The sequence below is a fragment of the Amphichorda felina genome (genome assembly GCF_050947745.1).
Source record: "Amphichorda felina strain 45539 chromosome Unknown scaffold_2, whole genome shotgun sequence".
Lineage (NCBI taxonomy): Eukaryota > Fungi > Ascomycota > Sordariomycetes > Hypocreales > Bionectriaceae > Amphichorda > Amphichorda felina.
This window is the reverse complement of record NW_028145048.1, coordinates 3,087,659-3,114,348: the sequence shown is the minus strand read 5'-3', so window position 1 is coordinate 3,114,348 and position 26,690 is coordinate 3,087,659. Positions and strand designations below refer to the sequence as shown.

The following is a 26,690-nucleotide window of genomic DNA, read 5'->3' as shown; positions in this document are numbered from 1 at the left end:
GGCGCATGTGCGTTGCGTCCAAGCCATCGTCACTGCAACCCTGGATCCAAAGTGCGAATATCCCCACCTCTGCCTGCAGCCTTCCAAGGCTATATGACCCATCGTTGCGGGGTCGAGTACAAGTGGGTGTGGACCTTCGGTGAATGATCTAGCATTGTTATATATCCCTGGCAAAAAGTTCGCAGCCTGTCATAGGACCTCATTCGTACATGTACCGTACATCATAGGAAAGTTGCAGCACCTGCTCCAGCATCGAGTATTAGTGCGGAGTATTTACTTGTATTACTCCATTTTTCAGAGAGCTGGAAAGTCGAAGAAATCTTATTTAATGATACAGAGCTGCCTGAAATCGGGGAGCCATGTTTCTTGGCCCAAGGCTGACTTTGGGGCTGAGCCAGCTTGCATGAACCTGGCACGCATGCACATGGCCATTCAGCTGGGATTGCCAAGCATACCGAGGGGAGTAAGGTTACGTTGAAATACTACCCTAGACACCCATCCTTACAAGTTACAGTACATCTCCGATAAGCCGATGAAGCGATGACCCGCTGTCACTAAGATGCCTTTGTCAAGGTGCCTACAATACGAGGGATCACCTCGAACAGGCATCTTCAGAGCGAGTCGAGATATCCGCACTGTCCCACTCTGCAGCCATGAGGATTAAGTCGATCATAGCCCCGTATAGTTGACAGGAACCAATCAGAGATTTCCAGATGACATTGGTGAACCCTAAACCAGTGTCAATGACTCAATCCATATTCTGTATATATGTGCTTCGGTTGACTCACTCTAGAAGATGGGGATTGCAGTACCCCTGTCAGCCCTGACGTGCTCGTACAGATACCACCGATCGCCCTGGACCCGCCCTCGAGAAGAGCCACGACCCATTGCTTCGCCTCAGTCTTGGTATTTGGGCCCCTGAACTGCCAAAAGTTTCTGTACCATGCCACGCCGAGCTTCTCCCGCGACGTTAGGGTGTGGAAGTTGCCGACCACGGCGAGTTGTACGATGGTAAGAAACAGATACGCTACCAAAGAACTCATAGCGACCCAGGGCTTGGCAACGGTACGCAGCATGATGGGAGAAACTTGGGTCTGATATGTTCGGGGAAGAGAAAGTGTCAGTGGTCATGCAAGGAGACGAAGAGAGTTAAGTGGTGTGCCCGGATCGTAATTATCTCTCAGGGACATGAGGGCTACTAGTAAATAGCAGCAAGTGGTACGGGAGACCGATTCTTTTGGTCTCCAAGGTGTTGAGTTGCAGCTGCCGTGATGCTTTGCCTTTTTTAGTCAGTCCGGTCCCGCATTGTCATCTTTCTCATCAACCACTTTCTGACAGAGAGATGCTAAGAGTTGGTGGAGGAAGATAAGGGGTAAGCACTAAAGTCAGGGATCTCGGGGACGCCGAGTCATGAATCATAAAATGGCTAATCCCACCGCGGATACCAAAGACAACCAAAGACCAGAGACATTTTCTCGTCTGATTGCTGCATGAGAACGATGCGGGAAGCGTGGGCGTAGCTTTTATGGAGATACAGAAGGGGAAGTGAGACGAAGGGATATAAGAAAGAACGCACGAATCATGCCCCTTGAGGAAAGAGGGAGGAAGCTAGTTACAAAGAAAGGCTGGTAATAATACACGCACTTCCCGAATGTAAGATCTCCTTATACTTACTAGTTATCTGGCTCACAACAACTCCCCCTGGGCCGAATATGATGGCGGCGCGTACAGGGCCTTTCCTCTGTCCGTGGCCCTCCGACCCTCCAGTTTGTAGTAAGCCGTATACCTTCTATGGTATTCTTATCTCAATCATCCCCTATGCCCGGATTGGTGGGTTTACAATCGAAATACTCCTATGATTGTTTTTAATGACCTTCGCCCGCGTGGTCTACCTGTGGATACAATCGTCATCGACCTGGAAATATGGGAAAGGGGGTTCAATGGGATCTGCATCTTCTCCATGTTTTATTTCCATCGAAGCTAGCGTTTCCCCATCATTAATTTTAGTGGTTGTGCAATGCCAACAGGCCTCTAAACTTCCGAAGCCTCTTAAGCGATCGCCCGTGGATGCGTGGACTGTGGAGGACTTGGGTATTACACATCTGCAATGTATTTTCAAAGCGCACAGTCTCCGCCCATGGTAGATCAAAGATACACTCAAAACAACTAGATTTGTTTTATGACCATGGGAGACGTTTCAAAACGCCTAGTTACGACTTATGAGGCCTCCATATTCCCCATCCAGCGCCGGAGTCGGGCGGAGCGACACCCCACAACCCGAAACGGGTCAAAATTCCGATGTCGCCCGAAGCAGCGACCATCGTTGATACAACCCAGGGGTCAGTCGATTCATTATCCCTCGCCGTGGTGTTTCACAGTTTGGAGCAGGGATGATTCCTACGATCCAAGATTTTCCACGTCTCGCGTCCCAGTCTATACTCATGTCCCAGGACCCCCCGACAGGACGCCACACGCCGATCCGACGTGGGCGTGCTTCTGTTTGGAGCGTTTAAGCTTTTCCTTGGCTTTTATCAATGTAAGCTTAATATTCCAATACCCATTCCACGGATATTGCCCGTCCAGCTTCCGTGGTGGGGTGCCTTGGGACGTTTCAGTATCCGTGACGCTCTGACATCAGCCGAAACCTCCGTGCTCCTGGATTCATAGCTGTCGTGTTTGCACGGGCCCCGCAAGAAATTCTGGATCAGGATTGATGGATAATTGATTCCGGTTGGTAGAAACTGTAGGTTGGCTGTGATGGTCTTTCACGCTGCGTTCCAGACGTATAAAGTGTAGCAGGCTTAACCGACTTTACTTCCAACATCAAAGCAGGATCAGCACATGTTTCGCTCTCACCACTCTTGATCCCCTCAAGTTTACTGTGAACATTTTTTGTTTCTACTCACAATCGGCATTATGCTTTCCACATTGGTTCTCGCCTCGTCGCTCCTCCCTATTGCTCTAGCATGCAACGGTTACGAGGATGGCATCCCTGCCGAGACTGATCACATCTCCAGCGATGCTCCCATTGAGATTGCAGCTGGAGAGGTCTTTGATGCAGGCTGGGTCAAGTATGACCGTGGCTCTGGAGCATGCGGCTCCGGTGAGGGTGGTAAGAACGGACAACCACAATGATTCAGAGACGGTATAGCAGCTCACCAAACCAAAACTACGTAGGTGATAGCGATGCCGTCTTCATCCTCCACTCTGGCGCTACCCTGAAGAACGTCATCATTGGCGCTGACCAGATGGAGGGTGTCCACTGCCTGGGTCCCTGCACTCTCGAGTTCGTCTGGTTCGAGGACGTTTGCGAGGATGCCATCTCCATTGTACGTTCACCTTGCCTCAAACTTTCTACAAGAGATGGTACAAATACTAACTCCTCGATAGAAGGAAGATGCAGCCGGCGACCAGACTTATATCATCGGAGGCGGTGCCTACGGCGCGAGTGACAAGGTCATCCAGCACAACGGCTGCGGAACCGTCAATGTCATCAACTTCTACGCCAACGACTACGGCAAAGTCTACCGCTCGTGCGGAAACTGCGACTCCCAGTGCACAAGGACCGTGGTCATGGAGGGTGTCACTGCCTACGGCGGCGGCGAGCTGGTGGGCATCAACCAGAACTACAACGACGTCGCCACGCTCACCAACATCTGCACTGACGCGGACAGCCCTTGTGTTGTGTATGACGGCTGCGAGGGAGACTGCGAGCCTGAGAAAATTGGAACCTGCTAGAATCTCCCTTGTCTGTGTCAAGAGTGAGAAGCTCGTTGCGGGAGGATATGCAATACTATATACATGCCGTACAGCTCCTAGCCTAACATGCTCATGTTCTTCTCTCCGACACAATTACAATATGATACTTGGCGTGCAAGAAGTACGTGGGTTAGGGTAGAACGGGACTTTTCCATCGGCGTGATCGACGAAAAACGGTGGCCGACTGCCTAAACCAGTCGCGTTATGAAGAGCTCTGATATCGCTATTGACCTTGTTCGCCATAGGTCTGCCTGCGATGCTCGCACTTTCCTTCTGGCTAAGGAAGACTAAGATGACCGGCAGGTCATATTCACTTGGGAGGTGTGCGTTGTCGGGATTGTAGGCGTCGTGAAAGAGGTCGAACACGATATATATGCGCATGTCCCATCTCTCCGTCGCTAGAAACTTGATCGCATGGGGGTCGGTTTGCATATTGGGCGAAATTAGGCCCTTCTCCTGCATAATCCCAATAGCAATGGTGATGAGCTCTTCGCTGGAAGCCCACGCCTTAATCCAATGAGGGCTTCTACGCGAGACAGCAATAAGTGCCCTCTTCGGGGTCCCCCCACTTCCGCTCTCTTCCATCGCTACGGAAGCAGAACTAGTGCGAGCGTTATGATCGCATCACTTGGCCCAAAATAGGGTGAGACGTTAACAGAGGGGTGGTAATGGCGGGAAAAAAAAAACAGCGATTCTGATTGAGTGGGTGGTGTTTGTGATAGTAGGTAAGGTTGGACTAGGAGGCTGACAATAGCATGTCCCTAAACGTTGACAGTAGCTTCACAGAAAGGGATACGAAGGGAAGAAGAAGCACAGGGGTGCATGCCACAGGCAAGGATGATACCAGCCAGCCACGATGAACTATGGCCACGCTTTATTCCACGTGACTTTGACGTATACTTACCTCAACGAGCTCGTACACTTCCGAACAGACAAGAGTCAAGCGACATTTATACGAAAGGTTTTTAAATTACTATAGTAACTGCAAAGTTTGTATTGGAAGAGACGTTTTACTACATAAATTCTTAGATTAGCTGGCCTGTAATACGCCGATATAAGTGTACCTCCTAATTTACGCAGAATGGTTATCTCATTCTACCGTGAACAGGCATCATGTCTTCACCTTAGTACCCTGTAGCCCATGAAGGCGACACACCAGTTACCTTCCATTTGTCTATTTAAATGAGCAACTGTTTCTGATCTGGGCGAGGATTGCCTTGCCCTTTGATGGGGCATGACCGCCAACCAAACGGACGGACTAATACTACCTTACGGAGTGAAGCTACCCGAGATTAAAATTGCTTAGGAATCCAGTTTGCCTCAAGAGCAAGAAGCCAGACGCGGGAAGGCATGGAATAGTTTAGATGCCCCTCCTACTGGTACTTGGTTAAACAGACTCACGACGTTTCCTACTACCTGTTTTATCGCTTCTCACTACAGAACTTCACGTGTGTGATGACATCCGTTTCCCTTTTCCATACACTTGTAGTGAGAGTTCCAGTGTCCCAAACTACTCTTCCTAAACAAGATCACACAGCTCCTGCTCGCTCGAAGCCTCCTCCTCCCTGCCCCTCGCCATCCACTCCGCACGCCTACCAAGAACCTCCTCCACCGTCCCACTATACGGCTCCGGCCCCCAGTGCTTGACGTAGACACACCACGGATCCGCATTGACCCCAAAGTCGCCCGCGTTGGCGACCCGCACCAGCCTCCCCATCGCCTCGTGCTCCATCCCCGCCGAGAAGGGGTGCCTCATGCCCCGGAACGCCTGCCTCCTGCACCGCGCCAGCTGCTCCATCGAGAAGACCATGTGCTCGCGCCGGCCCGTCATGTCGGGCGTGGGCTCCTCGCCCGAGAAGAGCAGGTCGTCAAAGTGCTCGCAGCGGCCCCAGGGCGAGCTGAGGAGCATGAGGCGCCACACGCCGTCGCAGGGCTCCCGGGCGGACGCGACGCTCGCCTGCATCGGAAGGTGGAAGGCGAGGCGGTACCAGTTGAGCATGCCCAGCAGGTCCTTCTCCTTCCAGGGACTGTCGAAGGTGCCCTGCGAGTCCTGCCGCACGGTGACGAGGGCGCGGAGCCAGGGCCAGAAGACGTCGCGCATGAGGGTCAGCTTGGCGGAGGCGGCCTGGGACATGTCGGTCTCGGCGTCCTGCAGGAAGATTGGGTCCTCTCCTGCTGCTTTGAGCCAATCCTCGGATGGATAGGGGCTGGTGTCTCTGATGGGGTTGGTTAGAGGGTATGATGACGGAGAGCAGTATGGGGACCGGAGGGGGATCCTGATGATCGTCTCATAGAGGTCTTCGCCAAACGTCGTGCTCCATATCTTTCTACCGCTCTCAAAGTAAGCCGAAGTGTCGGAAGGATCGTAGATGGGAAATGTATCCATGGTTCGTCGAAGGTGATCAGATTATCGTTGAACCCTTTTCTGTGGACTCTTCAAGAATGTGAGGATGGGAAATGGGATACTTGTCCGATGGGAGAAACAAAAAAGAACCCTACATATATCCCTTTATTGTGTGTGAATCACTCGGTTTCTAGGCGCGTACTGTCTAACAAGAAACCGAGTAATACAAAGAATGGATCCAAATCGGCTGGTTTGATCTGTTTATCATTGTCAATTTCATACCATCGTTCTGTACTTCACTGCCACTTCCAAGCTTTTTGTCTTTGTGTTCTGTTGAAAGATTCGTGAATTGCATAGAGAAACCCTTCAATCTGGTGCCTGGTGTTTGTGACCCATGAACATCCCGCAGATTTATTACACAAACTCCACTCACTCCCCGACCCATTCCGATGCAAAGGAAGAACAATGAACAATATTAATCAACGCGTGTTACCCACCCGGGGTATTTCAGTAGAGTGGGTGGGTAGGTTACGTCCGGAACGCCCCTCTAGTCCAACGGGACTCTTCTCTTAAACTCCAACTCAGCGCTGGGGTCAGGAGACTTGGTCATGACAATGGTCCACGACTTGGGCCGCTCGGCCCCCGGCCTGAAGCGCACGTCATAGTTGAGGAGAAAGTACGCCAGGACGAGCTTGATGTTTGTGCTGGCGAGGAAGCGTCCGGGGCACGTGTGTCTCCCTATCCCAAAGTGCATGTTGAAATCGCTCGGGGAGGTAAACTGCCAGCGGTTGCCCTCCTGCTGGTCCTGTGCCTCCTCGCGCATGCGGTAGAAGCGCATGGGGTCGAATACGTCCGCGTAGGAGTGGAAGCGCTCGTCGAGAGATATGCCTACCTGGGGACAGAGGATGGATGTGCCAGCAGGTAGATGCATACCATCGGCAAACGTGATGGGCTTCATGACCCTTCGGAGGAACGTAGCTGATCGACCATGTTAGTTTGTCAAACCCCGATACTGTGGTTACGGCAAGGCTCACCCATATTTCCACGGAATCGCTGCACCTCCCGCATGAAGCTGTCCATCTTTCTCATCTTGGAAGCACTGTCTTTCTTGGCCCACCCGTGACCGGCCTCGAGAATCTCATGGGCCTCCTGACGTAGCTCCTCCTGCAGCTCCGGTCGCGCAGCCAGGTCGTACATGCACTCACACAAGATCTGGCTTGTTGGGTGCACAGATGCCGCGGAAGCCGAAAGTTGGAGCTGGGCGTGAAGCCGCGAGTCCCATTTTATCTCCTCGGGGAGGTCGTCCACAATCGCATCCAGGAGCGTCTTCTCTGACGAGGGGGTAGCAGCACCCGGTGTGAGACTTTGGAGTTGCTTCTCCTCGACAACAGGCTCGAGGATCCTCTCGGCCGTGGAGACGCACCTTCTGATCTTGGCGAGTTCCGAGACGCCGTACTGTCCCAGGGGCCGCATCCAGTTCGGAAAGAGCTGCAGCTTGGCGCCCGCGACGAAGACGTACATGGCGAAGTTGATGCTGATGTCGATCCATTCTTCCTGGCGGCTGACAGATGGACCGACAAATATGTATCCGCTCATGCGGGCAATGGCTCGGAGGCAGAATGGCTGGAACTTGAACCGAGTCCAGTCGTTGCAAGGTGGGAACTCGTTGGAGACGAGATGATCCAGCTCCGGCTTCAGGTCCAGGGAAACGCTCGCAATTTTGGCAGGAGCTATATGAGTACGGAGTGTGTTGATTACCGTCTGCCGCTTGTCGCTTTCGACGGGGAAGCCGGTGTACTTGGTTTGGAGTGTCTGCAATCCGATGCATGTTTAGTCAACTTCTCTCTTTCGATTCTACAGCATTATCTGTCTCACCTGGTACTGCTCAACTTCGGTGTCCAGAAAATGGTCGGACAACAACTTTGCCTCGTTGATATACCTCGACGGCAACAGGACCTGTACGCCATCGGGCCCATGAATCTGGTAGGCATGGTCCCGGAACTGGAACTCGATCAGCCAGATGCATCACACCGAGATGAGACAGATCCATACCTTTTCGTAGCTCTCCTTCAGGAGGCCTTCGGACCCGAAGACCCACTTCCACTTGGGAACCTGGTAATGCGGGAACAGGTCGAGGCCACAGAGACGGGTCGATGGTTTCATGGACCAGTGAGCCACAGAGAGCAGCAGGACGGCGAAGACGAACGTATAATAGCTCGGCCAGCTGCCGACAAACTCGGAGCCAACCGTGTAGGTGGCTACCAACGTCTGAGTCGGCAGGATAGAGGAGGATATGTTGTTCATTTTCGGTGAAAGACAGTTGTTCAAGTGCCAGGGGCAACATGGACTGGACCCGGGTGAAGATTGGGAGGTTGCACGTTTGTTCAGCCACAGCGAGCTGGGGAGCCCGGCAATGGCATATTTATGTCTCTGCATTTCTGTGGCTCTTGCTCCCTCCTATACAGAAATTTGTATAGAGTAGACAGGTAAAAATAAATACCCAGCCAAGTGTAGGCAACCTGGCACTGGCAGGGCACTCCGTCCGGTGTTGCTGTGGATCTGAGACTTCTCGTTGGTCGAGGAGCACAGCATAGGTACATGTACATAGTACATACATCCGAACCTCTGCGGCCATGGCATGACGGGGTCTAGAAGGTGATTGAGGATTTTGGGGCGTCTCCGGGAGCCCAATGAGACATGGGGTCTGCATCATCAGATGGGGCCTTGATCCAATGTTGACAACATGAATAGAAGCGGCTGAGGACGACTGGGCCATGTGCCTAACCATTTATGCAGGATCCATCTGCTCTCATTGGGTCAGTCGTAAGTTTGTCACTGCCACGCCAGTGATGCCAGTGATGAATGCCAGTGATGAATGAATGCCCGTGACAGCCAGTGCTGCTATTGTGCGGCTCTGATTGCCAGTTCGGGTAGTGAACTCTTCAAATAGGCCAGGGTCACTCGCTTCAAGCGGCTGAGAGGAGTCAGAGGACGCATCTGGTTGGCTTCCAAACGAGCGGTCCTATCAATAGCGCTGTCTTGATCTATGTATGTTGGTAGCAATAGCAAACAGCCTGACGGTAAGACCTGCAGATGGTCCGCGCTCCCTCCCACGTACATGTGTGCATGCTCGTACAGGACAGACAAGGACGGCAGAGAGCAGGGACAAACACATCGGGCTTACAGGCATGGGTACGGGTATATCCGTATATCCCTCGTACTGCCTAGCCCGGAGGTCTGCAGACTGCCTCTTCTGGTCCCCTGGACGCACCATGTCAACATGGCTCCAGGCAAGGAAGACCTTTCCCGATGCGCATGTGAGGTAGATCCCATCTTGTCGGCGTGATTCGTGCAGTTGCAGCCTGCATCGGGCTCCCACATGCGCACGTGTGGCACAGTGATGTGGCCCTGCGATGTGGCCCTGCGAGGCGAGATAATAATACGAGTACACCGGAATCCGGCCATGGACATTTGCACGAGCGTCCAGGTGCCTGGTCGCTCTGGTGTCAACTGCCAACTGCCAAGATCCAGGAACGGGACAGCGCTGAGTGATCATCGACGCATCATGTTGGTTAATCCAGCCTGAGCCCTGCGCCACGCGCGCCCGCAGAAACCGCCAAATCCTTCCAGCGGGCCGTGTGAGCCTAACGCGGGCTGCATGTATGCTATCCGTATACTAATACTACTATGTATATAGTACGCACTCGGAGCATATTACGGCCTTCTATCCGTGTAGCCTTGTATTACGCCGTCAGCCGTGGCGCTTAGCCCCGTAGCCGCCTTCGAATCGGATCAAATCATCGAGCCAGGGGTTCAAATCATAAATGTGTAACGTGTTTCTTGAATCCTGCCCAGCTGAACACGGCTAGTATATTTGATGCCCATGTGGAGATCACACACGCCACAGTCGATATTTAGGTGGATACTGGAGGGCAGCGTGCTTTTCTGATTACGATAATACGGATACATGTAGGTGTCCTTGGTATTTGAATCAGCGTGAAGTCAACCTCGTTTTCCAAGGTATTAGGTATATCGATTGAATCTCGGCGCAGCTCAAGTCTCAGCTGCATGTACGTACACGTAGCTTGTTCTCCCGATAGCACAAACCCAACCCCTTGTTCAACGTGTGATACAAAGTTCCATCTATTTCTGGCTTGTCTCAGTGTTCCGTCACGCGGCGGCCTCGGTCAAAATCTCAACGTCAGATGTCTCTTCGTGGTGGATCCGATCCGGATAGCTGGGACCGAGGAAATTACGCGCAACGCACCAGTCCAGCGATCACGAGACCGCAGCCCCAGTGCTACTGCTACATAGTAGTATCAAAATAGGGGGTTATGCCGGAGATATTGTCCCTGCAAAGCTCCCCGCAAGCCACCGTTGTGATGAGACGACCCTGGGGGCAGCAGCTTAGATTTACCAACACTATCACCTACTGATATTGCTATATATACTCCGTACGCAAAGCACACTTACATAGTACGAGTACAGGGTCTTCCTTGACCATTCCTACTCCTATAAGCTCACGGGGTTAGAATAGGCACGTGCGTGTAATGTCCGTCATCCAGACTCCCGGTCTGAAACCCGTTCTTCAGTGGGTCAAGCCGGTCTCAGAGATCTGTTCTGTTTCAGTAAGCCCATATGTTTCAGACACCTATTAGTAGTACATGACATGCATCTCCCGCAAGGCTGCGCTTCCTATGTACGAGTACACGTATGCTGTGGGTGACATGAATGTGTCGGGCGCAAAATCCTAAAGCCACTACTTCTCCGTTCTCGCTCCCCAATTCATCCATATATTGCTATACTGGTTATGAGCGGTCGGACTACGGTATCTACTGCGTGCTCTGTTCTCGGGAGCTTCTGGTTTTGTTGTATGTACCATCTCTACATTCTATAGAGAGACCGAGATTATAAACCCTCGAAAGCCGTGCAATATTCCTTACCCAAGAGCGCTCAGGTACACAACTCCACAAGCCTCTACTACTGTCCCTGGATGCATTCACTTATGAGGAATGAGAAGCTGTCAGAACCGCCCCAGACACTTGATTCAGGTTCCTCGCTTGACGCGTCACGGACCGCGCTGAGGCCGGGCTTAACAGGCATCTGCAGCTTGCTTACGCCGATCTCCACTATTCGCGATGATCAGGAACATGGGACAGGTAGACTCCCCAAGGGTTTATTAGTGGGGAAGTCATTGCCTCTCCATCACATCGTCAAGCTAATTGAGTGGTGAGGGGCTCATCCCCAGACTCCGAGTATCCGTACATGTAATTAATATCGGAGATGCCAGATAAGCAATACGCAATCTCAGAATCAAATAATAGGACATGAATTTGGACCGGCTATAAGCATAGTGCTTTTTACCTGCCATTTTGCCGGGAGCGAAGGATCAGCAGTGTGTCACATGTATGATTTCTTTCTCTTTTGAGCACGGAGGCATCTTCTACCTCCGATGCCGAGAGCCATTTAGCCTCTAGAAATAACATAAAGCTAGCCTCCAAAGTGCCACGATTAATGACAATGGAACGATTCTGGTCTTTGTCTTGGCTCATTCACTTCCAGACTCGACAATCGCCATGATGACCGGCACCTCTCTCTTGACACTTGCTGTCGGGCTTTTGCCCTCGTGGGCCCACGGCGCAAGACTTATTGCATCTCATTTCAGCGGCAATCTCTATACTTTGACACTCTCCGAGTCGGGAGAGCTTACAGTTGACTCCGAGGTCCCCTCGGGCAATTTCTGGCCCTCGTGGCTCGACCTTGATTCCGAGTCTGGAACCCTTTACGTTCCCGACGAAGCGTCCTGGTCTGCACCAAATGGCCTGACAACTTTTACGGTCGGAGGCGATGGTTCTTTGACGCCAGGCACTGAGGGCCAGGCCATCACCGAGGGCAACGAGGCGCATAGCACTTTATATGGGGGCCAGAATGGAAAGGGTTTCATTGCATTCGCATGCTAGTTGGTCTCCCTTTCCTCGGTGTAATATGGGGGCTTGTGCTGACACGACACTCGAACCCAGCGGATCGTCGCAAGTTTATACTTACCAGCTCCCGCTGACTTCCACGTCCGAACTCCTTCAGAATTTCGACTTCTCCAACATCACCACCGGACCGCACGAACGTCAGGATGTATCCCACCCGCACGGGGTCCACTTGGATCCCTCTGGAGGCTACATCCTTACGCCGGACCTCGGTGGCGACGTGATCCACATCTTCGCCATCGACCAAGAAACTGGTAGCCTCACCGAGTGTCCTTCCGCTCAGACAAACCCCGGAGATGGCCCAAGACACGCAGTCTTCTGGAGCGCCTCAGATGATTCCGGCGCCAGCGCCGTATTCACAGTGAACGAGCTGTCCAACACCGTCACTGCCTGGGACGTCTCCGAGGAGGGTGGCTGTCTCTCTCTGACCCAGCTCCAGACAATCTCCACTCTCCCTGATGGTGTCGAGCATCCGGAAGGATCCAAGGCCGCCGAGATCCGCGTAAAGGGCGATTTCGTATACGTCTCGAACCGCTACGATCGCTCCTTTGGTGACGAGGTGGATTCTATGGCAACCTATGATATCACCGTCGGGAGCAGCGGCTCAGTGGAATTGAGCTTCGGGGAACTGACGACCGCTGGTTCATACTTCCCTCGGACTTTTGAGATCAATGCCGCCGGGGATCTTGTGGCTGTGGGAGGCCAGACGAGCGCCAATGTTGCCATCCTAGAGAGGGACACTACCACAGGACGGCTGGGAGGTGTTGTCGCCGAGGTGAGGGTGGGAGATGCGGGGACGGCACTTGAGGAAGATGGTCTGAGTGCTGTGATTTGGGTCGAGTAGAGTGTGCCATGCAAGAGAATGGGCACATGTATATACTGAAGGTGGTCACGTGCCGGGTCCCTGGTTCCATTCAATGATACGACATCGATCCATCTAGATTCAAGCTCGGCCTCAAAGTCAAACCCCGCGCAGCTCCAGGCCTGCACCTAGCCGTACTTTGCTTGCCGTCATCTCCCTTTCCAAACGGACCGACCCTCCTTCACTATTCCCTGTCAATCTCAACTCTCCGTGGCTTGGCCGGCATCATCCACAACGCCAATGTCTCTCCGCAGTGGATCTGACCCCGCGCTGGGCTGGGCCGCCGTGCGCAAAGCGTTAGTGCCATCCCCAGGGCCCATTCAGCGTGATCCATGCCCCCATTCAGTGACGATCCATGAGATGATGAGACTATGAGACCATGCCCTTTGCATCGATTGGCTGATGGACTGACTTGCATCTTAACCGCAGAGCCGACTCTCGTCTCTACTCGGACATGACCATCGAGTGCGGCGACGACGTCCACCATGTCCACAGGCTCGTTGTGTGTTCTCAAGTGGAAGCTTTCGCCGACGCCATTGAAGTCGAGGTGGGCCAATGCACCCTTGGCCTTCGTCATTGACACAGCTGAGTGGCTGACATTGCTTTTCCAGGAAGAAGCAGGCCGACAGAGGAAGATCATAGTCCAGGACTATGACCGCGAGGCGGTTTCCGCCCTTGTCGAATACCTGTACCTTGGCGAGTATGGGATCCCCGATAATGAAGGCAAGCCCAACCCATCCTTTTCCAGCCGCTCTCCATTTATTCTTCCTCTTCCGGGTTACTAATAGTTCCCTAGACAGCTCGGGCCTCCTATACGCAGCCTTCCGCCTCCCACTCCACGCCAAAGTCTACACTCTGGCCGAAAAACTCAAAGTCGCCAACCTCAAGGACCTCTCAGTGCACTATTTCAATGCCACCCTGAAAGAGGACCCCGATCGTGTCCTCTCCAAGCCTTTCCAGGATGCCGTCGATATCGCCTATGCCTCTACGACCAAGGATGACCCAGAAATACGCCCGGCCATCGTAAATGCCATCCGCAGATGCCCAAAGGCTGTTGAGGATGAGTTGCTCCAGGATTTCCTCCGGACCCATCCAGATCTGAACCGCGAATTGGCTACTTCGTACCAAATATCAGGGAGGGACACTGCCGAGTACATCCCTGACCCGTCGCACAGCACTCTCTATGTCGCCAACTTTCCAAGGGATGTTGACGAGGATGGCCTTCGCGATTTTTTCAAAGACGTCGGCAAAGTTGTCAACGTGCGGCTACCTAGAGACCCGTAAGTTTGCCAGCCACACTCCAGCGGGTGGGGGGCAATTCACCTGAAGCTAACAAAAACAAAACACCAGGACCTCTGGAAGGCACAAGGGATTCGCCTACGTCACCTTCAGCTCCCTCGAGGAGGCTCGGACAGCCCTCACGGAGATGCGCGGGACACGGATCTGGGACAATAGCGGCCCTCGCATGCTGACCCTCGATCATGCTGACGAGCTCCCAGAGCACCCGTCGTCACCCGAACCTACGCCCACCCCGGCCGGGAGGACGAGTAGCTCTGGGAGCCCTAGTTCGTTCCCGCTTCGACCGAAATAAGGGTATCTGACTCTAGTTTCGGGTGATCTGCGTGTATATATATAAGTGTCCAATTATGTAGTACGCCTCAGCCATGACCGATATTAGCCCGGTTGTTGTTTGACTTGACACCAGGAATGAGAGAATATGTTTATCAAGCGTTCCACAGCGCTCAGCTCGTGGACGTTGGTCAATGAAGTTTTAATCTCGGAGTCTTATTATCTCATCTAACATCTTACCATATCTATATCATCAGTGTATCCTGTACGGCGTGACTGCTCAATCGTTCTCGTGCAATGCCATGAACAAACATTCGCCATGCTCCACAAAGACACTGCCTAACCCAAACAAGAACTCCCAAATGAAAGAGAGAGAAAAGAAGAAGAAAAAGCCGAAACTCCAGTCGTCTAGCCATCTGCAAGGTCATATATGTGCAAGCTCAAGGAAGGGCTCCGCGTATACACCGTCATGGCCCACACAAAAAAGCCCCCAATCTCGTCAGAAGGCACCCCTACGCCGCTTTGAGAACCTGGCTACCCAGGGCTCGCGATGATCCCGTGCCTGGAGACCCGGTGTCCCTATATCCATCAAGTCCCTCGCTCAGCTTCTTTGTCATAAAGTCTGGATCCGGCTCGTCAGCGCCCACAAATGTCCAGCTCTCTTCGTCCTCCTCGTTATCGTCATCTGGAGACGACGTCCCGGCATTCTTGCCTGCCTTGCGCTTGATCAAGCTCTTGGAATACTCGAGATCGCGATAGATGCTTTGGATGGCGGAGTCAACGCCGTTCTCCTGCTGTTTGTCAGTATGTTTTGGGTGTGCATATCAGCGGGACGGGCACCTACCATCCGGATCTCTTCACCCAGCACCCTGGCCTTGACAATCATCCGCTCGTTGCGAGTAGCTTCCCACAGCGCCCGGCCAAAGGCATTCGGGCCCCACTTCTTCAGATGTATACCAACTCCGAGGTCCTCGACCCTACTGGCAAAGAAGTACTGGTCGCCGAAGAAGGGCCTGATAATGGTGGGGATGCCCGCACGCAAACTCGCTCCAGTCGTCCCTGAACCGCCGTGGTGCGCTGCAGCATCAATGCGGCTAAAGAGCCAGTCATGCGGTGCTGCCTTGATGACATGAATCTCGGGTGGCATCTCTGGCTCCTTTCCTGGGTTCGTCCCGTCCTTCTCGGATTGCGAAGATATCCGCTCCGACCAGCCCTTGGACAGGATGCACCGCACATCGGCCTTGAGGACGGCATCGATGACGTCTCTCGTCATCTTGGGAGGGTCGTCCACAATTATGGAACCGAATCCCACGTACACAATCTTCTTCCCATCTTTACGAGCCTTTTTGAGAAAGTCATCCAGCTCCTTGGGTGGCTCATACTTGTCTCCCTCATCCAAGAACCAGTAGCCCGTGACCCTGATCCAGTCGGAAAAGTCGAGGGGAGGTGTGACGACGCAGGGGCTAAAGTTGTATAAGAAAGGCACCTTGTTAGGTTGCATCTTCTCCAGGCCGGTATTCGGCAGGCCCAGTGTGTTGTTCCTCCACCTATTGACTTGGTGGGAAATTGCCTTCCAGAAGATGTTGTCAAACATGACGTAGGTCATGTAGTTGTAGGCACCGCCCATCTTGTGTTCTGGCATAACAAAAGCATGTGGGTACGCTCGTGTGCGTGTCCAGGGCATGGTGAACGCTCTGAAGTACGGAATTCCAAGCTTCTCGGCAATGTGGATGCCAGCCATCGCCGACGGGGACTCGATGAGAAGGTCAGAACCTTCGCAGGCCTCTGCCGCCGAGATGAGAAGTCCATCGAGCCAGCCGCGGAATGAAGAATTGGCTTCGCGGAGGAAAGCCCAGGTGAAGGTCCCGTGCTCGATGCATAGCCGCATGAGCTCAGCAGGATCGCCCTCCACTTGCGCAAATTCAATGCCGTGAGACTCGACCCAACCCCGGAACTCGGCGTGAGTTGCAATCCGAGGCTTGTGCCCTTCGGCAAGAAGACCTTTACAGAGCGCAATGTACGGCTGGACATCGCCTCTAGAACCAATGGTCAAGCAAGTGATGTTCATGGGGTGCCGGGGCTTGAAGTTGAGGAAGGACGCTTCTACCTCGTCAAGAATAGGCGGGGCATTGGACATGCCGGTCATTCTTCGTGGCATCTGGAGTTCGTGGCCTGGAAACTCCCCTTGCCTTGCAGACTTGAGGGCATCACGCTCAGCGATAGCACTTTCTTCCTCAGCCTCTTCGTCCTGGTTGAGCAGTCCGGCCTCTTTCAGATAGCGAGTGGCTTCCAAGCTGCGCAGCAATGTTACTGTGCAGTCATCGCGGTCCCCACCCTGGCCAAATTCGAAGAACAGCTCCTCGTGGCCCTTTATGACAAGCACCAATCCCGAGTAGCCAAGACGGAAGCCTTTCTCTTTTTGGACTGTCTCAATATCCTGGAGAGGGAGAATGAGCTTTGTCCTCGTTCCAGGAAGAAGGCTGCGGAAGCAGAAAGACCTATCGCTAATATAAATCTTTCCGTAGAGCGGCAGCACGCGGAAAATGTTGCAAAAATAGGTCGCCTGTAGCTTCTCGCTCTCGGGCAAGGCGAAATGCGCGCGGAATCGGTCCATGGATGTCTGCAATTGCCCCTCTGAATCTTTCTCGAGATCATCATCATCGGGTCTCAGCCCTTCGGGATCGTCATAGTGTTTACGTCCTCCTTTCCACATGCCTGACACCTTTTCCACATAGCCCATGGACTCTGAGGCAAGCAAGTTGCTCATACGCTGCCTTGTCTTGTTCAGATAGTCCGCAAAGGCACCAGCGCGCTGGAGAGGATATGTGCCCATCTTAGTGATGCTTTCTAGAGTTGGGGTGGTTGCTTGTTGTTGATCCGATTTGTCCCCAGACCAAGATTCATCGACATGGCCCGTAGAAGCGTAGGTGCCCAACGGTGGGAGCCTCTGTGCTGCCGGCCCCTTCCCTTTGAGCTCGGCGGACTGGCTTGCAGAGATATGCAACATGGCCGGGCTCTGGTGGAAGACTTCGCTATCTTTCAGAATTTGGCTTGCGGAGCGGTCATCTGTCGAGGACACAGCCAAATTCGAAAAGCTGGGATCTTCCACCGACGACGACTGAACGAACGACTCAGAAGACATTCTGTCATGCCGTTTCCTGCCCCCTTCAACACGGTTGTGGCTCAGGGATCTACGACTTTCGCTGAGACTGCGCCTGGGGCTCTCGTTCCGCATGTTGCCCGAGTGATGATGCCGCCCCAGCTGCCGCAAAGCGTCGAAACTAGAGCGCCGTGAACAATCTCGGCTGGGGCTGGGGCTGAGATTCGATGTCCGTGGTGGTGACACAGGAGACAGCGTCGCTTTCACAGGCTCTGGTAGCTTCGAACCGCGATGCCTCCCGATTTGAAGGGTGTCACGATCCGATCCCGGCGAAGCATGGCGCAACGCTTCTCCACTGGGGCGGCCGCGCCTGCTAGGGAGATCCCGATCTTCCTTCACACCACCCGAGCCCTTCTCCTCAACAAGGAGCTTCAAGACATCTATTGCTTCGGCGCCGAAGCTGAAGAAAGAAAAGAAGTACTGCAGCCTGTCAATACCAATACCAGTTTCAGTCCGCATCCGCAATGCCACATACCTCATCTATAGCATATGTCTCGTCGTTATCTATGATGCGAATCTTGCAAGTCTCTGCAAATTCCATCATGTGCGTCTCCTCAACATCCATCACGTTGGCGATCGGAAGTGAGATTTTGACGCTGTCGCCGTCATTGTGGCTCCGGAAGATGACCCTCTGCAAGCACTTTACCCACTCCTTTGCGCTGGGTGCGCTGTCAGCTCGAAAGTTATAGGTGCGGTTTCGAGCCACGACTTCGAAGTGGACGCCTTCCTTATCCTTGTCGGTGATGCTAGCCGAGATTCCGTAGCTGAGATCGATCTGCCCATAGGGAAAGTACAAATTCTTCGAGTCGCGATAGTACGAAAGGACGTCGCCCTTCAGACGGAACCAGTATCGATTGTACTTGGGATTTCTTCTGCCACTCTTGGAAAGAAACCCGGATTTGGCAACAACGTTCTACAGGCAGTCAGTGTAAGATCCTTGCGTAACAGAGAACAAACTTACAGCCTTCTTCGGCAGGTAGGCATAGAAGCAAATGTGCTTGGCGGTGATATAGAGATATCCCTGAAGGAGGACGCTCTGCAACAGCCAGCATGGATATTCCCCAACAACCTGCTCTGGCTCGTCAAATCCGAATATCTCCATCAGCCGTTTCGCCAGCGGCGTGGCTTCGCCTCCCTGAATTGGTCTCTTCGTCTCCAACCCTTCCATGTCAAAGCTCGGCCGACTCGACATTTCTGCTTCGGCTTCCAGCATTCTACTCATGACCGGCAGAAGGCGGTTCGAAGGTTCCCGTGACAGCTGGATGGCTGGTGGGCTGGAGAGATCACTGGGCTCGCTAGGTTCGCTGGGTTCGCCAAATTTTTCCACCTCCTCATTTTGTTCAGATGACTTGCCTAGGGCACTTCTCGATTTGTAGTTGAGTTTGGGTAGGACAGGCAGTGATTTAAGTAGCTTGTGGCTTGAAATCTTCCTGCGGTGGCGGCCTTTATTCTTGTCTTCCCGTTTCGGCTGGAGAATCGTTGTCCGTGACAAATCCTCCTTGTCTCCTTCTTTGTCCTTGCTTGTTTTATCGCGAGCGCCACTGGTCTCTTCATCGCTACTAGTCTCGTCGAATCGATCATTAAAGTCGATCTTGGAGCCGGCGGCGGCAATCAATCCGAAGATGCTCTGATTCATGTTCATGAAGAGCGGCGGGCCTTGGCTGGATGCCTCTTCCTCATCCGACGAATCATCGCTACCCCTCAACCCCTCTGGGAGGTCGATGCTATCCCCGTGCCGCTTCTTCTGGAGCACCCTCCTGATCCGCCGATGGGCGCCTTGTGAGGCCGCCCTCGGCGGTGATGAAGGCGGCGACGCCATGGCTGTTGATCCTTGTCTTGTCTTCTTCTTTTCGTCTGCGGGGCCACGAGCGATGGGCAAGGCACACAGTCCAGGGCAGTGCCTTCGTCGTAGCTATGTCGTCTCGCGTCTATCGAGAATCCGCCAAATCGAGCGATCCGGGGATCTAAGCCATGGGCATTCGAGGCATCGGGACAAGTATGTTTATGGGCGTATGGATGGAATAAAATTCGGCCTCCAGTCCCTGGTGATGCAAGAACAGGGCGGCTCGATCTTTACCGCAGCAGGATGTTGTCGGGAGATGGGATCGGGCTGTCTTGTTCACTATGGGATGGTTTGGTTGGGATGCTAACGGTCAGCCGCTGAGCGCGTTGGAACCTTGATTGCCGGTGGCGGCGCGCTGTGCTGTCGCCTTACAAGTGGTGCCTGGGGCTGTAAACCCCTGTAAACCGCCCGCGCGAGTCACAAATCGCATGGCGTGATTGGCTGGCTGACGAGCTCTTATCGATACGATGACCAATGACGACAGAGTCGTCCATCCTGGCTGCATGCGACAGCTTCGACCTCGACCTAGGGGACCCGTTCACCGGTGCCCCGTGCCACTGTCATCACACCAGTCATGCATGTGATGGTAGCACAAATATGGCTCCAGGGCCGCAGATGGATGACTCGGCCATCACCTGCCCAGGGAAACTGCTGTCTATCCGAATAGGTCTGCAATAATAATGCACGTTGACGAGATTTTCGCGGCCCATTTGACTTGGTTTTTGTTCTTCTACCTTACCTAGCGACTAAGGACATGTGGCTAAAGCTTTTTTGAACTCGTCCCTTACCCTACGTGCCACGATTGAAATACCTCGCCCAAAGTAACATATATTTTACTAGAACGTAGATATTATTTCCCTAATCTATAGTTGAAGGTTTACCAAATTGCCAGATTTAGGCCGTAATCGGAAGGATGCAGCTTGTCGTGGCCACTGTCAGGACTAATGCGAGATGCAATATTGCTTCATATCGCAGAGAATTGTAAGACATTATTATGGAGGCTAAACAAACAATGGCAGATTGAGTCTCTAAACACCCAGGAAAAATTAATACCACCCCTACCTCTCTCTAGGCAGCAGTTTGATAATGAACCATATGAGTATTGTGTATTACATGTACGTATGTGTACCATCTCACGCCCATGTTAACCCCCCAATCCTCGAGTTACGCTTTGCACGTTTGGTTTGACAATGTACTACGAAGTACGTACATAGTAGGGGAATGGCATTACACTACTGGTGTGTACAGAGTAGCGCAGGGGGTAGGTAATATTGACTGAAAAAAGTTAGAAAAGAAAACAAAAAGTCAAACTGGGGGATATATATACGACGTCTAGGTCATAAGAGCAAAAAATAAAGAATGGATTGGTACAATGGTGGTGTTTAGCCACCGTCGACTGGACGAACGGGGAATCGAACCCCGGACCACTCCCAAGTTAGATGCTGTGAACATGCTAAGGGAGTATTATACCACTAAACCATTCGCCCGATGTTGTTATTGGCCCACCGTCAAATTTCAACTTATATAACCCAATCCACAGTTATTTGGTCGTGTTCTTAAACAAGTAAACACCATCCAAGAACGTTTACGCAGCTGCCTAGGTATGGATTATATTACCAAACATTCACCCGTAGCTTATAGGACCATATCGGAGTACATGCATATGAACACTTTGCATCATAGCTCTTTGCACTGTCCGCCGTTATGGGCATAGATACTTTCCATCCTCCCAGACGCCTAATCCTCTAGTATAGTATCTATAAAGATAGTTTGTACAGGGGAATGGTTCGGTGGTACAGCTAGGGTCGCTCGATGATTTCTCGCCTTCAGTAAGTACTGTATTGGATATTAGACCCTGCTCGGGGAAGCTGAGCAAAGCTAAACACGTGGCAATATTCCAAGCTTCATATCGCTGCATTGCATCTGCTCTACAAAATACATCTTCCATATTCTAGGTGCTTTGGCACAATCTTTGCTTTTTTCCCGCTGACCAGTGGCCCCCAATGCCCCGTTCATAGGTTCTCTAACTAAGGAATTGAATTGCCCAATCATGCTTACGACCCTTACATTGCTGCCTGCTCATTGCCACAAGCATAGCTTCCCGCTCGAGTTGGCTCCCGCAACCCAATCCATGGACGGGTGGAAGTGTGCGACAGCAGGCACGGCGGTAATGCCATCGCCGCCCAGCTGCGCGAGCTGGCTGCCGTCCGAGGCGAACACGTCGACAAAGCGGTTCATGTTGCCAATGACAAACTTCTGGATGCCGTCGTGCGGCCGTCTCTGCCACTGGGGCTTTAGGATGGTGACCCACCGCCCCGTCTGGTTGTTGTGCCGAACCTGATGCTTGGGCTCCATGGCCTTGGCGCTAATGTCATGTCCAGGCTTCCACGCGCTTGCGTCAGAGAAGTCGTAGATCTTGATCGTGTCGTCGTACGAGGAGGTGGCAATATGCCCACCGGCACTCCAAGACGCATGGGATACCGACAGTCGCGACTCGTGCTCGCCTAGCAGAGCTGGATGACGTAGATCCCCCTTGCCGCTAATCTTTCGGCAGTCCCAAATTTTCAGCGTCCGATCGAGAGATGCCGTAGCAATCAGATGCGGCTGCAGGGGATGCAGCGAGAAACCGCCAATCTTGTGGTCCGAGAGCGACCAGATCTCCTCGCTGCCTGGAGCGCGCACGTCATAACGGCCGACAGAGCCATGGAGTGTCGAGAAGTAAAGCATATGCGGCTCTGACAGGGGCATATCCAACGCCGACAGAGGCATATCTACATCGGGATCTGACGGTGCAAAAATCTGGACTGACGTTCCCTTCTCTAGATCCATCTTTCGTATTGACGAGTCGTACGACGACGTGTAAACCGCGTTTTGATCTGAGGGTGGGAAGATGAAGGACGTGATTGTTCGAGCATGGGTCTTGAAGGCGGATATAACGGGATCGGGGTACGCTGCGTCCTCGTCGTCTTCGTCTACTTCGGGGGCTGTCTGGGAACCGTCAAAGATACCCATGGCGCCCTCCTTGTCGCCCGCAAAGACAATTGGCTTGTCCTCCGTAGGGTGAAAACCAAGAGCGTACACGCGCTGCGGTGTGATCTTAATGTCTGCATGACTGTTAGATACCACCGTCGTACGGCGTTGAGCCAGTGCAACCCACCATTCGGGGCCCAATGCTCGTACAGCTTGAGCCCACTCATGCGCTGCCTCAAACCCTTAAGTTCCTTATCCGTCGTCTCTTTCACATCGTCTTCCGTAAAGGTGCGCACGCCTGGTTGCGCCCCGCGCACAAGGCCCTTGATGCCATCGATCCCACTGCCCCATTTCTTGCCCTCGACGACAATGTCGCCGAGATTCAGGTCGTCACTAACGCGCATCTTCTTCGCCTTGGCCAACTCTGCCTGCGCCTCCGCCTCCACCTCCATTTTGCGCTTCAGGGTACTATCATCGGCTTGGAGCCCAGCTAACCGTGAGCTGGTGCGCGTGGGTCGTGTGGGTTCGCGCTTCACAGGCTCGCTCTTTCTGGCTGGTCTCCTAGACTTTGAGGGTTTCGGTGTTGGTTTGTCAGGTATGACCTTTTTCGCAGCTGCGGAGATGTCCGTCAACACTTCACGGTTCGCCTCGATGTTGGCTAGCCGCTTGCGCTCGAAGGCGCTGATTTTGTCGTCGCCTTCTTTCTTGACTGGCATGATGACAATGGCCAGCAACTGATGCTATTATAAATAGAACCAATTTTTTTTTTCCAAAATCGGACCCGTGAATTGTATAACCGGAGGTAGCAATTGGTTGTGATGGGATCCGGTAAAGGCTCGATCGCCGACGTGAAGGGCGCGTCGGCGTTAAATTGATTCTGGCGCGAAGTCACGCGCCCCAGGCAGTTTCGCGTTCTGCGCCAGCGCGATGTGCCGAATTTTACCCGCCAAATCTCAGGGTCCTCGCCTGGAATTTTTCCCAGCGCGAAGCTACAATCTCCAGTTTGTCGCACCTTGTATTGTTGGTATGGCCAGCTCACAGCACCCCCAAAATCATGTCTTCTACTCTTCTACCCTTTCTTTACCAGACGCGAACTATTCAGCGCGCCTGGAGGTGCCGACCAGCGATTCCCTTTGCGCGTTTGGCGCATTCGAAAGGAGGTAGCAATGACAACCATGGATCCGAAGCCGTCCCGTTCGACTGGGAGGGCCAGGAGCCTCCCAAGGAATATCGGCAAGGCAGCAGCAAGAAATTTTATTCCGACCTGAGCCATGAGTCGCTGAAGAAGGACCAACGCGTCACCCTCTCCCCAACCGAAGCCCAGATCTTCAAGCGCATCTTCGACGAGATTGCAGAAGGCAAGATGCCCGTGGCCAAGTCCCTCCATAAACAGGATAGTGATGCAGACGGCCGCTTTCCATGGCAGACGGGCCAGGCGCGTTCCCTCGTTGAGCATGCCCGCATGAGCGAATTCCGCGACAAGTATCTCGCGAGATCGCCCCCGTCGCTTCGCAAAGCTGCGAACAAGGCGCTAGGAATGTTCGAGCTGGCACCGAGCGAGAGCGCAATGGAGGAAATGTCCGAGGAAGACAAGCAGCTGTGGGCCGAGCGCCTGCGCTACCGACAAATGCGAGCCGATGAAAAGAAACGAGTCGAGGGATTGATGCGGGCATGCAGGACCGACTTTGCCTTGTGGGAGCTGATGGGCAAGGAGGTCTTCTCAATTCCCGAGAGACTTGGTCTTCGACCGAAGCCTGCAGCACCAGCACCCAAACGCAGAGGCAGAAAAGCGGCTGCCAAGGTTGAGGAGGAAGAGCAGCTCGCGGAGCAGAGCACGACCGACCAGACAGAAACCCCAGAGACCAGCGCGATTGCTGATAGCAACGAGGAAGGCGGAAAACTCATCATGGACGTCCACGGCGCTCTCTACTCAGGCTATCTCATTCTTGGACTCCAACTCTTCGATACGGCCTTCACACGATCGTCACCTTTTGCGTTCCAGATTTTGCCTCACGTCAAGTCTCTTGGACTGGAGTCCTACGTTCTTGGCGTCTCGACACCTTTTTATACCACCCTCGCTGGCCTGCACTGGGATCGCTTTGGCGATGCGTCTTCGGCTCTTGATGTCATCCAGGAGATGAGCTCGACTGGTCTGTACGTTGACGCCGAAGTGAGCGCCCTGCTTGACCGCATCCGCGAACACCTGACGAGCTGCGCACTGGGTTTGCAGGGGCCTTTTGTCAGTGCTATGGTGGAAGCACCGCCGTACGATGGCGGCCTGATGCATAGGATCGACCAGATTGAGGGACTGGGGCAAAATCCCGTTCGGGGGATTCCTAGCGCCTGAGGCTTGTCGGAGATATAAGGTTCTGGATGACCGCTTGTTGCGCTCCGCGTGTTGATACGCGACTGTCACTGCGGCTTGGCGAAAACCGTCACCTGGATCTTGTCTTGTACCACTATTTGTACCACTATTTTGTAACACTACTCTGTATTATACGTCGCTCCGCGACTGTTGCTTATCTTGTACGCATATATCTGAGCCTAGTGCTCCCCAACGCCTCAATCAATCATGTTACACATATGGCTCATTTTGTACGGAGTACAATATCTTGATATATACCAACCCATTAGTTTGATATCAAGGCCTGAGCTCGAGACAATCTCAGGTATTCCACAAGTCGCGTCATGTACATGGCCACTCCGCCGATGAATTTCCTGGGTGCCCCCGATGGCTCAGAAACTTTGCTGTTGGGATGTTTCTGGGCGTTTAGGAAGTCCACAATCATGGGCGTGACAAACAGCTGGGAGTCTTCGGCGTCTGGGTAGCTGTGATTGTGCCCGTCTAGTCTGACATGGCGTTGAAGGCCATGCCGGCCATCACATGTGAATGACTCGTCGACGACATTCTTGGGAAGATCATGCTTCTCGGGGGAAGAACATTGGTTCCTCTCAGCCCAGCGGCCAACCCACTCGGGGATGGCGGGGACCCTTCCACCAGTAGCCTTGCCGCCCTCGTACGGGATGACCTCGTCCTTGGTGCCGTGCGCCTCAAAAACGGGAAGAGGAGAGCGAGACGGGCTACAGCTCTTGTTACCCTGGAGATCGGTGTACAGAGCAGAGGCAACTCCGGCAAAGGCCGCGAACTGGGCACCGTGCTCGGTAGAGCATGCTAGGGTATTGACGAAGCCACCGCCGTTGGAGTGACCGACTGCGTATATGCGGGCGTCGTTGACACAAAAGTCGTTCTTAAGACGGTCGACGAGATCGGTGGTGAACTGCAAGTCGCTGACACCGGGTTCGGAGTACGAAGCGCCCTCCCATGCTAGACGGCGACCAGTAGGGTAGACTGTTATCATGCCTGGATTGACGTCTTGGTTGGAGAAGTCAGAGACTTCTTGGAAATTGGTGGACCTCTGGCCGTGGCCATGATAGGCCATTAGGAGCGGCGTCTCGCTGGTAGGGTCGTAGTCGTCGGGGAGGTGGACGTGGTAGAAGCGTTTACCGCCGCTGCTCTCGATGCTGAATTTGCGTGTCTTGCCCACAAAGTCATGCTTGTTACCGCAGCCAGGGGTGTCACGGCGTCGGATGGTGTTGGTCTCAGTCCGACCCTGGGGAACCCAGGTGGCAGCCACGGCTAAGAGGCAGAGTGAGATGAGGACAGTCAGCATGACGAGCGCTGGGTGCGGTTGAAAATCTAGACAAAACGCAGCTGTGGCTTTAAATGAAAAGGCTGTCTATACTGTATAATGAACAAAGGTGTAGAGAATCGCTGAGTTTTGAGAACATGGTGTGAATTCCCTAGCATGAAGTATTTGGGTTTGCGGAGCTTGAAGGTCAATAGGGCTGATGGGGTCTTGGGATCAGATCTTTTTCCGATCTGAGCGAGGACACAATTGGCCAATTCAGAAAGCTGGATCTCTCCAGATCGCCTAGAAACGCGGTTGGTCGTCATTATGAAGAACAGCCCAGGCAAATTCATTATTGAGTTTGCGCCGAGCTGTTCTTCCCTCTCTGGACCCTGAGTGATGACTCGATGACGGTCCAACTGAGCAGTGAGCTTTTGAGCAAAGTAGGTACCAAGTAGTAAATTGTAGATGATTTGAGTCTGCAGGAATATATTCATAATTTCTACTGTATGTATCGTATTGAAACATGTCCCCTTGGGCTTTGATCAACGGTGTTGCATCAGCCTGCGGACC

The 26,690-nt window shown here is 53.1% G+C and overlaps 9 protein-coding genes and 1 non-coding gene across 10 annotated transcripts; 4 read left to right on the top strand and 6 right to left on the bottom strand.

Annotated features, from left to right (window-relative positions):
* Positions 1-2,916: 2,916 nt before the first annotated feature.
* On the top strand, positions 2,917-3,738 carry ACO1O0_002520 (pectate lyase; the record flags this gene model as incomplete). Its single annotated transcript, XM_083191988.1, has 3 exons — positions 2,917-3,112; positions 3,178-3,329; positions 3,391-3,738. The coding sequence occupies 3 exons, from the start codon at positions 2,917-2,919 to the stop codon at positions 3,736-3,738; spliced, it is 696 nt and encodes a 231-aa protein (XP_083053202.1).
* A 1,540-nt stretch (positions 3,739-5,278) lies between these two features.
* Positions 5,279-6,145, bottom strand: ACO1O0_002519 (uncharacterized protein; the record flags this gene model as incomplete). Its single annotated transcript, XM_083191987.1, has 1 exon — positions 5,279-6,145. One exon carries the CDS (start codon positions 6,143-6,145, stop codon positions 5,279-5,281), a length of 867 nt encoding a protein of 288 aa, XP_083053201.1.
* Positions 6,146-6,650: 505 nt separating this feature from the next.
* Positions 6,651-8,407, bottom strand: ACO1O0_002518 (cytochrome P450; the record flags this gene model as incomplete). The annotated part of the gene is made up of 4 exons (XM_083191986.1): positions 6,651-7,081; positions 7,138-7,915; positions 7,979-8,104; positions 8,156-8,407. 4 exons carry the CDS (start codon positions 8,405-8,407, stop codon positions 6,651-6,653), a joined length of 1,587 nt encoding a protein of 528 aa, XP_083053200.1.
* Positions 8,408-11,679: 3,272 nt separating this feature from the next.
* Positions 11,680-12,928, top strand: ACO1O0_002517 (lactonase family protein; the record flags this gene model as incomplete). Its single annotated transcript, XM_083191985.1, has 2 exons — positions 11,680-12,062; positions 12,124-12,928. The coding sequence occupies 2 exons, from the start codon at positions 11,680-11,682 to the stop codon at positions 12,926-12,928; spliced, it is 1,188 nt and encodes a 395-aa protein (XP_083053199.1).
* A 258-nt stretch (positions 12,929-13,186) lies between these two features.
* Positions 13,187-14,537, top strand: NSR1_2 (nuclear localization sequence binding protein; the record flags this gene model as incomplete). Its single annotated transcript, XM_083191984.1, has 5 exons — positions 13,187-13,242; positions 13,376-13,493; positions 13,558-13,646; positions 13,747-14,226; positions 14,297-14,537. 5 exons carry the CDS (start codon positions 13,187-13,189, stop codon positions 14,535-14,537), a joined length of 984 nt encoding a protein of 327 aa, XP_083053198.1.
* Positions 14,538-15,027: 490 nt separating this feature from the next.
* Positions 15,028-19,494, bottom strand: ATG26 (uncharacterized protein; the record flags this gene model as incomplete). Its single annotated transcript, XM_083191983.1, has 4 exons — positions 15,028-15,309; positions 15,360-18,095; positions 18,151-18,588; positions 18,637-19,494. The coding sequence occupies 4 exons, from the start codon at positions 19,492-19,494 to the stop codon at positions 15,028-15,030; spliced, it is 4,314 nt and encodes a 1,437-aa protein (XP_083053197.1).
* A 1,421-nt stretch (positions 19,495-20,915) lies between these two features.
* Positions 20,916-21,005, bottom strand: ACO1O0_002514. Its single transcript has one exon. It is a non-coding gene; the product is annotated as a tRNA-Ala (tRNA).
* Positions 21,006-21,597: 592 nt separating this feature from the next.
* Positions 21,598-23,204, bottom strand: ACO1O0_002513 (WD40-repeat-containing domain protein; the record flags this gene model as incomplete). The annotated part of the gene is made up of 2 exons (XM_083191982.1): positions 21,598-22,622; positions 22,676-23,204. 2 exons carry the CDS (start codon positions 23,202-23,204, stop codon positions 21,598-21,600), a joined length of 1,554 nt encoding a protein of 517 aa, XP_083053196.1.
* Positions 23,205-23,542: 338 nt separating this feature from the next.
* On the top strand, positions 23,543-24,835 carry ACO1O0_002512 (uncharacterized protein; the record flags this gene model as incomplete). The annotated part of the gene is made up of 1 exon (XM_083191981.1): positions 23,543-24,835. One exon carries the CDS (start codon positions 23,543-23,545, stop codon positions 24,833-24,835), a length of 1,293 nt encoding a protein of 430 aa, XP_083053195.1.
* A 283-nt stretch (positions 24,836-25,118) lies between these two features.
* ACO1O0_002511 (CE1 family esterase) lies at positions 25,119-26,159 on the bottom strand (the record flags this gene model as incomplete). The annotated part of the gene is made up of 1 exon (XM_083191980.1): positions 25,119-26,159. One exon carries the CDS (start codon positions 26,157-26,159, stop codon positions 25,119-25,121), a length of 1,041 nt encoding a protein of 346 aa, XP_083053194.1.
* Between the last annotated feature and the right edge of the window lie 531 nt (positions 26,160-26,690).